General features: G+C 39.6%; 1 protein-coding gene across 1 annotated transcript in view; it reads left to right on the forward strand.

Annotated features, from left to right (window-relative positions):
* The window catches only part of ZNF711 (ZFX family zinc finger ZNF711), a 177,939-nt gene extending 170,133 nt beyond the window's left edge, over positions 1-7,806 (forward strand). The window contains exon 9 of the mRNA XM_086918776.1: positions 5,135-7,806. Within this exon, the coding sequence (XP_086774902.1) occupies positions 5,135-6,312 (1,178 nt within the window). The 3' untranslated portion in view covers positions 6,313-7,806. The remainder of the gene's footprint in view (positions 1-5,134) is intronic.
* Positions 7,807-11,984: the final 4,178 nt, after the last annotated feature.

Here is an 11,984-nt window from a genome sequence, read left to right on the forward strand (position 1 = left end):
GAACCTCCTTACATTACGAGGGTTCACAATCCACCTGCCAAAGTCACACACGACCTCTTGGTGGGGGCTCCCTTACATCTGAACCACCCTGGATACAGTGCGCTTTCAAGCCTTTCATCTGGACCAATGATCCCAGGAAATTTGGGCTATGATCTTGATGTTTCAACCTCCGATCTGGTCTCAGTGAGGATTGCTCTGATTCGTCTTGGTTTATTGTCCACCTGAACCCTGCTTGTCAACCATTCTAAATGTGGGCTCTGTGGTGGGATCTAAAGTTCCAGTGGACCCAGCACCAGGGGGACCTGTCGGATTACATCCAGGTTTCAGAAGAGACTACAAAAGATCTGTAGTGGTGGCTGCTCCACTGCCAGTGGATGACCGTGACCACCCAAACCTGATGGTGGTTACAAATGCATCACTACTGGATTGAGGTCATGTATGAGAGGTGGAGGTCAGACATTTCTGGTCTCCGTTAGACTTGCTGAAATTGCGAGTCATATGCTTGGTGTTAAAAGCCTTCATGTCATCTTCCTACTGTCAATAAAGGGGAGGCTGGTCCAGGTCCGCAAGAACAACACCACCACCTCCATCTGGTATTGCAACAAGCTGGTCTGAGGGGGTATGGCGCTCTGTTCCAGGAGTCCCAGTTACTGTGGTACTGGCTGGATCAGCAGGGCATCTCCCTCACCGTACACTTCCTGGCGGGATCTTTAAAAACCAGGGTGGACAAACTCAGCCGGCAACGCTGAGCTTATCACGAGTGGCAACTACAACCAGAGGTGGTGCAGGGTGTCTTACAGTAATGGGGAGAACCCTGGCACAATCTATTCGCCACCGCATAGAACATTCAGTCTCAACACTTTTACAAATTGGGGTTCCCAAGAAGGCTCTCTCCCGGAGACCCATTCCACCTAGATTGGAGCACAGACTCCAGTATGCCTTTGCGATGCTGCCTCTCCTGCCCTGAATTCGGAAGAAGATCAGGAACATCCAGGCTCAAGTCATCCTGGTGGCTCTATGGAGAGTATGAATCTTGGAATGATTCTGGGCATGAGCTCCTGTCCTCTGATCAGGCTGCCGCTTCAGGAGGATCTTTTTGTCACAGAAGCAGGGCAGGGTCCTAAACCTGGGGATGCAGACTTTGCATATCCATGCTTGAAGATTTACATCTCCATGCTTGGCGATTGAGCAGCAGCAGTTAACCTCTTTCACCCTGCACCATGGTTGTTGATTTCATCCCGGCAGCAAGGATTCCCTCCACTAAATATGTACACACAACCCAATGGCACAAATTGGTGCGACACTCAACACTTTACAGGCAAAGGTGTTCGCAGCTTTGCGGTTTGGTTTGTCCCTTGCCCAGCATGGACTTGCCTAGGGATCTGTTAAAGTCTACTTATTGGCTCTTGTCCTTCTTGCGGTTGTTATTTAAATCACCTGATGTGATGAGGTATTGAAAGGTTTACAACACATCTTACCACCAAAGTGCTTGCTGCTTCAGTGGGAATTGAACTTAGTGTGCACGTTTTTGATATGCACCTCTGTTGAGCCACTGCACAGTTGTCCCTTAAGGCTTCTGACCTTAAAGACATTCTTTCTCGTCGCCATAACATAGGCTAGGAATGTGAGCGAAGTTCTCTTTGTAAATCCACCTTACACCACCTTCTTTCCTGATAAGTTGGTTTTGAGGACCCAGGCTTCCTTTTCTACTGAAAGTGGGCACTTCTTTATCACGTCGGTCAGGTTATCATTCTTTCGATTTTTTTTCTCTGCCTCATCCCTCGAAAGTGGAATATAGACCCCATCCCTTAGATCCTAAAAGAGCATTAAGCTTCCATAGTGTTCGTACCAAGATGATCAACTCTTTGTAAGCATTTCTGGAGCAAAGATGGGTAAGGAGGTGCAAAAACAAATCATTGCCTGATTGATTGTTCTGTGCATAAAGATCTGCTACACACTTCCTACTTTGCTTATAAGCTGCCTCTAGAGGGCTCAAACTACCGGGGCTAGAGCTGCTACCACTGAGCTTGAACACAGTGCCTGTCGCTAACATCTGTTAGGCAGCCATATGGGATTCCGTACACACCTTCAAAAAGCACTACTTCCTCAACAGTCGGGTCTATCGAGAGGGGTGTTTTGTCCACTCGCTTCTGCAGGGCTTTTTGGTCTGAGACAGTTTACAGACCCACCACCTTAGGAGGTATAATTTTGGTAACTATTCACAGGGTGAGGAATTTGCAGTTAGAAGTATTCATCAAAAGAACAAGTTACTTCCCTTTGGTAATGATCTTTCTGATGGATACTCTAGCTAACCGCAGAATCCTCCCTCACCAATCCTCCATGGCCCCAATCTAGAGATCCATATTTTCGTCATGCCAATTTGTTGATTAGTATTCATAAATTGAAATTACAGGAACTGCAAAGTCAGCATGGTATGAACATTCCTCCAACAAATCACATTTTCACATTTCAGAACATCACAAAAACCTATCACCTTGGTACTACCAACTACATGAATATTGATTTTCCTCTTCTGACCTAATGTTGTCTGGAGGTGTTAGAACAAACCAGTTACATAGACAAAAGGAAAACAAATCGAATTATTGCAATATAGTGTGCATGCAGGAAGGTCCTACGGAATTGTAATAAAAAGGTTTCCTCGAGCGGGCTCTTAAAAAACAGTGTCATGCAGAAATAAACAATCATGTTACACATAGTGTCAGGCGAGAAATGTAAACATCGAATAAACATGACATGGCATCCATTTTGAACAAGATGGCATCAAGGCTTAACTGATGCCTAGTTACCCTAAGCCAGTAAAACACACTTGAACACATTGGAATGATTTAGTTTCAATTGTAATAGCTTCATGTCAGTATACATGTGTGAATTAAGGGCAGAGTGACTGATATTAATACACATTTAGGTTGCAACTAACAAAAACTCCTTTATAGAAAACACATTCCAGATCTTGCTTACTGTCTGCAACCATGTTTTTGTGCTTCCCTCAGCCTGGGTGTGAAGTATACTCCAGTACTGGAATCAGTAATGTAACTGGACAGTGACTTCTGTGGACATTGGCACAATCAATATCACAAGACAATATCAAGTCAGCCTTGCAAAGCTAAACAACACTATAGCACAGTGTAAGTATGGAGGGATGGAGAAGCTCGGTTGGCAGGGGATTCTGGGTAGGGAAAAGTTGGGGGATCCAAGCAAGCCATACCTCCCTGAACTGCCCTGGGTCTCTAGTTTTCAGACATGTGTGGGTTTGGTAGGTTTCCCTAGATGGCTGCCGACCCTGGGACCAATAACTCAACTGGTTTTGCAAGGGGGCGGGGGGAAGGAGGGGGGTGGTTACATTAGTTTTTGGTCCTAGGCCTGGTGGCCATCAACATTCAATAACTCAACTTCCACTTGATTGATTTTGTTCGATTTGGACTTTACTCAGGTAAATATTCTCAATTTTTCTAAGCTGTTGTGTCTTTTTGAAGTACATTTACTGTGTTATTGTATGAGTTACTGCACAACTACTTTACACATTGTCTTCCAAGTTAAGCCTGACTGCTCTGTGCCAATCTACCAGGGAGTGAGCACAGGTTACTTATGGATTGTGATCTGACTTACCCTGACTAGGGTTGTGGTCCCTATTTTGACATACCTCTGCCAACTAGAGACCTGATTTCTAGCAGTGGGCACTAATAACAAATATCTCACGTACAAAATTACGTGGAATGAAAATATATAAGCAGAAGAACTGGCGCAAATATCTCACGTACAAAATTACGGGAATGGAAATATATAAGCAGAAGAACTGGCGCAAAGCAGGAGAATATTTTGAGAGAATTTCATGTGCAAGAGGTGACAAGCACACCTGCCGAAATTACAATATGAAAAATTGTTCTAAGACTGCTGCTTAAAATCTGAAAATGCATCCAGTGTAAGGGCACAATTAAAAGTAAACATCTAGTTCTTTTGTATTCGCCGGAAGTGTGAGAAGATGCAGTTGGCAGAGTGGAATATCTGATGTAAAATCTTAGAGCATTGGCCATTCTATATAGGAATTGTCTTACTGTATGTAGCATTATTGAATATGTGGCAGTTATGAGCAAGTGACATCAGAAGTGTAGATAATCATAGGTGTTGCCACTTAAGCCTCATCGATATGTTTGTCATTTCAGTCAGTAACTCTGTTGACCGACTGTCATAAGTATAGCAAAATAATTTCATGCACTATTATGATGACATTATTCATTTGCGCAATTTAAGTTGCCATGTCTACATTTTATGTAGGTATTTTAGTATTAACGCGTAATGCACAATATTTTCTCACAATTACAATGTTATCACTTTCACTACATTAGGCCGTTGTTGCAGTTCTGTAAATAAATCTAAAGTGGGTGTTCTCTTACCACTTGCAGCATTATTACTAATGAAAGAGAAGCCTTTATACGATAGCTTCATGCTAAAAAAAGCAGTATTCTGAAAATTCAGTGTCGTACTTAAGTCGTTATTTCTTAAATTTCTGTTCAAAATAAAAGCAACAAAAAAAAGTTACAAATATAAAATTATTCCCTTTTGAAAAATATATATAAATAAAGATTTATATTTGGTACCGTCTTAAAGATGTGTTACTCATTGTAATGAATGGAAAAAATATATATCTTCCACTCCACACATTCACAGAAGTATTTTATTTCTTTGGAGCAACATTCTGTGATTTTTGTCACACTTTTGCTTTCTGTGAATATTTTACAGTCTAATTATGCGTCAGTTCAACATTTTTAACTTTATGTGAAGGAGTTCGCTAGTACCTGTTTTTTTTGTAGAGGTATATGCCTATTTCAGTAATCTCTGCCATTGAATGGGTATCCCTATTAACCAATTAAAAATGACTTGTCTATACGGAGCATCAGAACAATGTTTTACATTTATGATATCAAGTTGTCACCTTCACGGTTTTGTTCCAGACGTACTATAACTTCTCCCTTGATCAATGTTTTACTTAATGTTTGTGGTATAATCTTCGATATGTGACTGCTGTCAGGCATATGTGATACTTTTTAGTTACCATCTACAATTGGTCAAATATGTTCCGATGTGGTCCTTAAAATGTGTTTGTGTTTTTTAACAGCTGTCATAATTGGTCCTGATGGTCAGCCCTTAACCGTGTACCCTTGTCACTTATGTGGAAAAAAATTTAGATCCAGGGGTTTCTTGAAAAGACACATGAAAAATCACCCCGATCATCTGCTCAAGAAGAAGTACCAATGTACAGACTGTGACTTTACAACTAACAAGAAAGTAAGCTTCCACAATCACCTGGAAAGCCACAAACTTATAAATAAAGTTGATAAAACACACGAGTTTACAGAGTATACACGAAGCTACAGAGAAGCAAGTCCACTCAGTTCTAACAAACTTATTCTAAGAGACAAGGAACCAAAAATATACAAATGCAAATACTGTGATTATGAGACTGCAGAGCAGGGCTTACTAAATAGGCATCTGCTTGCAGTTCACAGTAAAAACTTTCCTCATGTTTGTGTTGAATGTGGCAAGGGTTTCCGCCATCCATCGGAGCTCAAGAAGCATATGAGGACCCATACAGGGGAAAAGCCATATCCCTGTCAGTACTGTGACTTCCGATGTGCAGATCAATCCAATTTAAAAACTCACGTAAAAACGAAGCATGGCCCAGATTTACCATATAAATGTGAGCATTGTTCCCAAGCATTCATGGATGAAAGAGAACTCGAAGAACACTTGGAGGCATTTCAAGGTCATAAAACCCACCCCTGTCCCCATTGTGAACATAAAAGCAGTAATTCCAGTGACCTTAAAAGACACATTATTTCAGTTCACACAAAGGATTTTCCTCACAAATGTGACGTTTGTGATAAGGGATTCCATCGGCCTTCGGAGCTTAAAAAGCATAGTGAATCTCATAGAGGTAAAAAGATACATGTGTGTAGACACTGTGACTTTGTGACATCTGATCCTTTTGTACTGAGTGGCCATATACTCTCTGTTCACACTAAGGACCTGCCATATAAATGCAAAACGTGCAAGAGAGGATTTAGGCTTCATATAGAACTCAAGAAACACATGAAAACCCACAGTGGAAGGAAGGTCTACCAGTGTCAGTATTGTGAATACACCACTACAGACGCATCAGGCTTCAAACGCCATGTAATTTCAATTCATACAAAAGAATATCCACACAGATGTGACTACTGCAAGAAAGGATTCCGCAGACCATCTGAAAAGAATCAGCATGTATTGAGGCACCACAAAGACACCATGATGTAATGAGAAAGGAGATGGTTTTGAAACTGTGATCATAGTCAATTGGGAAAAACTCTCATGATCTTCCCTTTCGGATTTCAAAGCTTGATATTGCATCATTTACATTTTATATTGAGTGTGAAAGGGGTTAGGGTTGATAGTGTAGCCCTAAGTATTGCTTTTCAGACCATAATGAGTATTGTACAGTGTTTGCAGAACCATTGCTGCAGCACTTTCTTTGAGTGTTAAAGCATTATAAACACTTGAACTGCCTGTAAAAGATGTTCTACATTTATAGCTACCAGCATTCCTCCACTTTTTTGGGGTAGTTGAAAAAAATATTTTTTTCCACAAAAATTCAGGTTTGACATCATGCTAATTTCTGAATTAAAATGGTTTGATGATTTTAAGGATAGGTCATTACATTGCCGGGAAATTTTATTGAAATTGTGTAATGCTAGGCTGTTGGTCCTAGCTGAACACTTCATTAGAAGCCCTTTTTGCTTTTTATAATATTTGATTAAATAACAATTTTTTTAAAAGGTTTCAAAGCTGCTAAGGGATTTTATTACCATACATAATGCTTACATCACAGCATTACGCCATAAGATTAGAGCAAGGTGTTAAGGTGCTAATACTAGAGTTGTATATACTTCCCTTTTTTTTATAATATACTACAAATGAACGTTGTACAGGTTGGCACATATGGGAAGGCATGAGGTATTTCAGTTTTCTGAATCTAGCTGATAATGTTAGAGACAGCACTTTATATACTAAACTATCTTATGGAGAAGCAAAGTGGTTCAAATCCTCTAGGTTTTAACAAATGACAGCAAGTCATTCATAGAGTGTCATTAGAACCTTGATCGCCTGAGTATACATATTTTCCGTGTTGACATGAATTTTTCTGCGAACTGTGATTGCACTTTTCATTTATCTCTATAAAATATACCAGACTGCAAACACACATAAACATGTCAGGTGAGTATTTATACAGTACGTAACCAGAACATAATGCTGCCACTACATTTGGACAGTGGATTATCAGCTTACAGTATATACATTTGAAATATGCATTCCTTTTGAACACAACCTTGTGTTAGCATGATAAATTCAAAACTGTGCTTAAATATTACTCTCTGGTCTAGGGTCATTTAAAGAAAACATGTTCATAAATGTTATGCATATAATGTATAATTTTTTTAGTTGCTTTCTGTTTGCACAAATCTTTTCACATTAAACATTGTAATGTTATGCCACGTTGTAATTTTGTGTATGAGATCATGTTTATCCTTTGTTTTTTTGCACATTGTAAGATTAATTTTCTTTGGATTTTTTTATATTGCAAACTTTTATAAAAAAAAAATAAAGCAGAGAAAAAATAATTGTGTTTTATGTGGCTGTATATGATGTACAGGCTGTAAAATAAGATTGTCACTGTTGTGCAGTTTTTATTTCTAAATGTGTTACTGTTTGTAATGAACAAACAATAAAAGCATCTATTGCACTTCATACTTATATAATGCCTTTCTTTTCTTTTGAAGTGCAATTTTATTAGTTACATATTTGCTTAGTATTTTTTATTTTATAGTTGCGTTTTTTGTTTTATCTAATAGAGTTCTCTTGTATTGGAAAGTTTATAAATTCCCATGGGTTGTTTCAGTGATCTCTTATGTTCCAATGTGAGTTCTTATTAAAATTAAAAAATACTTAAATTCTAAGCCCCACATTAGTTCCATTTTCTTAATTAAATATTGTTTGTTTGCACATTCACTCGTTTATCCTGCAGGCGTATTCACCAGTTCAGATAGATTCTATTAGCACGCAAGAGAGCTCATGGCCTATTCAGTATTTTAAGTATAAAAATATTGTTTTGCACTGTCCTTGCTGGAGGATTTTGATCATATCCTTATGCTGAAACCAACTTTGTACTTTTAATAGTTTTGTTTTTTTTAAACATGGAAGAAGGAAAAGAAAGCCTCTCTTCAAATCCTGAGACCTGTGTGGGGGCAGTAATGTGTCAAAGGATTTAGCTTCAGTGTATATTCAGACTACATTGTGCCTAAGATTTGCAATGCCAGTTGAGAGTGTGTGCTGAAAGGTGGTTTAGTTGAATTTGAGCATTAGGCCTCAAAATAAAGAAATCTGTTAAAAATAAGTGCCTTAACTTGATCCTCATTGCATTGTCTCTTTCCCCTTCAAACTGTGAGTACCTTCAGCATGGTCTCACTCCGACGACATTAAGCCCCGGCTTTTGACTAATCATTCCATTTTCCCCTGTGTTTTGAGGCCACCTTTCCAACATCCTGCAGACTCCCAAACTTGACATCTAACCCCCCACAACTTACAGTAACACCAGGATCTTGCCTGTTTCAGTGTAAAAAGCTTTAATGATGGTCCTACTTTTAAAAATACATTTCATGGGAGCCTTAATGTTACCCTCAATATCAGCCTCACTTCGCCAAATGTAGACATTATTTGAGGTAGGCACAGAGTACATTACCACTTAAAACTGTGCTCTCTGAAGAGCATGTTACAAAAAATAATATTTCTGGAGGAACAAAAAAAAATGAAAAGAGTCTGCGAATAAGCTGCCAACTAGTGTCCGTTAAACTGATATATCTGTTAAAGCATAGCAATGCCTCCCTGTACCATGCATGCTTGGATCACACACAACAATCCACAATCCTAGTGCTTGCCATTAGCACTTTTCTTTTCTTTTTTTTAACAGTGTAGATTGGAACCTGCTTTTCTTGTAGACCTTTATTGATCTCCTGGATCGAATTTGTCTACAGCTTTGTATTTAGGGAGCTTATGATGCAACTTTGGCTTTAAATCATTCTCATGTTTCCATCAACCCTTTCCTGCAAATCTACATAAACTCTGCATCTCGTCTACGGGAAACAGAAGATCAGTCAGCACAGAGTGTGCTGCCTTTAGTAAAGGTTTCTCTCGGAGGCTTGTCAAGTAAGAGTGCCCTCAGAAAGCCTTCAATGTCATCCTTGAAAGTAAGTTTATTCCATAATTTTTTCTTTGCCTCAAATGTGTATCTTGGTTCTAATGTACTATTGCATTACCTTTGTATTGAACTTTATTTAAACAAAATAAAAAACTTCTTAAACTGAAAGTAAGAGACAGGATGCAAGTGTAGACTTTGCATAAGCAAGGTAGCTAGGCACATCACCAACCCAGATAGCTTCTAGGTGGAGGTCATTGTCACTGAACCAACTAAGATGGTGCAGGTAAGCTCCAGGAAAGTCAGAGGACTCAATCCAGGACTTTAAGCACCCATTGGCTTAGTGCTTTGCAAGCTGTTAACCTCCTGCTCTCGAGACACAGTTAGGTCTAACTTAACTCCTTGTCTAAGCAAAAAGACATCAAGCTGCTACCTTATCAAGGCGTGGGCTTGCCTCTACTTCTGGGTAATGTACTGAAGGCCAACGCACCAAGAGGTCGATCAGCCACTGTCATGAGACCGAGTCTCAATTCAGTTTGGCGACTTAAATCAAATAACCTCCTCCTGAATACAGTATGTGTCACAAACCCATTCTGATCATCCGGCTCTTCTCTTGATTCCAGCTCTTGCACTTTACATATAGCAAGTGAGAAGGATCTAGCTACCAGCAAGAGGGGAGAGCCTTACTGCAAGAAGCATCATAAAAGGCATAACATCGTGTGCTTGAAAAGCACATTTTCACCCCCTTGGGCCTTCTTAGCACTGAATAACAGGGATTTTATGTTACCCAACTTTATTCAAACCTTTAGGCATGTGGTCAATCACAGATTTCTGAAGTTGATACATTGAACCACTGGACCAGACATCCCTGCCCAGTGTTCAGTCATATAATCGGTCCATCTCCAATGTTTGTTTCAAAATGCAAGAATGCTTTAAAAAAAACTAGAGCTATCTTTTTCAAAAATGTTACTGACACTGTAGACCTAAATACCATAGTTCATTAGGTTGCTCCAACACTGGAGGTGCACTGCACCAAGGAGTATGTCACCAACTTCTCTGGTTGTTACAATTCTGAAGGAAAAAGAGGTGGAATGGGTTTCTGCTGTTCACTATCAATAGTCCCTTTTACTAATGACAGTCTGCCTCCTCGGGTCTCAGTCTTATTAGACTCTCTATTGACTGTTCTATCCTTGAAGGTTTGGGCAGGATAAGGTTGTCAGTTTAGATTCATCTTAACCGACTAGATGTCCGTACCAACAGGTCAAACAGGACCTTCTAGGATAGACAACTTCCCCAACGGACCCATCTCGCAGATGTTTGCAAGGGGTCCAATAGGTGAATTGGACACGGACCCAGGGATCTGTACCAAACACAATAAGGCCTTCATCCAACAAGGTAATACCATGCTGTTACAGCTAAGACAGAGGCACTGTTGTATGAGACCCTAGCAAACCCAATTAACACGAGATGGTTTATAAAAAAAGAAACTGCTTTAACAGATTCCTTTATGAAGACCACTTTTCAGTCACCTTTTAACTATTACCGCCCAAGTTTTTATTGATTTTCAAAAAAAGAATGATACAAAATGAAATCACAGTAAAGTAACCTAAGTAACAAAAATATTGACATATGAGAAACCAAGGAGAATTACAACAAAAAAAATAGGGTAGCAAGTTATACAAGTGTGTTGTAGTAGGGAAATGCAGTTATGTTGGATAGGAACAGGTGGACAATGAATATCACATTCTACATACGATCTATGATACATAACAGGCATACAGTATAGTGCTATGAATATCGCATTCTACATTCGATCCATAGTACATTATAGACGCACCATAGAGACATAGTAAAATCACAACAATTTGTTTTAGTACAATCAAAGAACAATCTTATAAGATCCGATCATTAGCAATGGGAGGAAAGGTGGGAGGACTCCTCTTAGAGTATGAAGACATTTGATACTGTGTTTGTGCAATGGAGAGCAGTGTGATGGGTTTCAGGGTGGGTCAAATGTAAAGGAAAAGGCATCAAGGGATCTCCATAGTTTCCTATGTGGAGTGATCCAGGGCGAGGAATGTAGAGAGATGTTATCACCTCCTCTGAGGAAGAACAACCATTCCTGCCACTTTCTGAAGGAGACATCTTTGGAGTTCTTCCTCTTACTGAGCACTGTTTTGCAGGCCAGTCTAAGCATAAGGTCTAGCAAATAGCGGGCATTCACATCTGGAAGCATTGGGTCCAGAAAGGCCAGGAAGATATAGGAAACTTATATAGGAAACCTCCCTTGGAGTGGGGGGGGGGGTTGATATTAAATGTTTTGTGTATACACTCATATATTTTGTCTCAATAGGTTTGTAAGTTGAGGCATTGGAACAGCATATGGGAAAGGTCGCCAACATGTGTATTACAGTTCCAGAATGTAGGACTCTGGCTGAGTTTAAGTTAAAAGATACTTTTTGGGGTCCAGTATATCCTGTTATTAGCATAAGCTTTGGGATAATACTGGCAACATTTTATTAGAGAAGGGAGTTATATGTATCTTGTCCCAGTCAAAGTGGATTTCTCTGGTGTTAGTTCCGGATTCCCATTTTATTTCACTCTTTAAGTGTGATATACGAGGTTTAGGAGATAAAGATTTGTAGATTTTAGAAACAGTGTGTCCAACTGTAGCATTCTTGTGAGGATCGATGAGTCAGTAGGTTTTATGGAACGTAGCGTGAGCTGTGACTTTAGCTTT

Source organism: Lissotriton vulgaris, chromosome 4_1 (genome assembly GCF_964263255.1).
Source record: "Lissotriton vulgaris chromosome 4_1, aLisVul1.2, whole genome shotgun sequence".
In the NCBI taxonomy this organism is placed as follows: Eukaryota; Metazoa; Chordata; class Amphibia; order Caudata; family Salamandridae; genus Lissotriton; species Lissotriton vulgaris.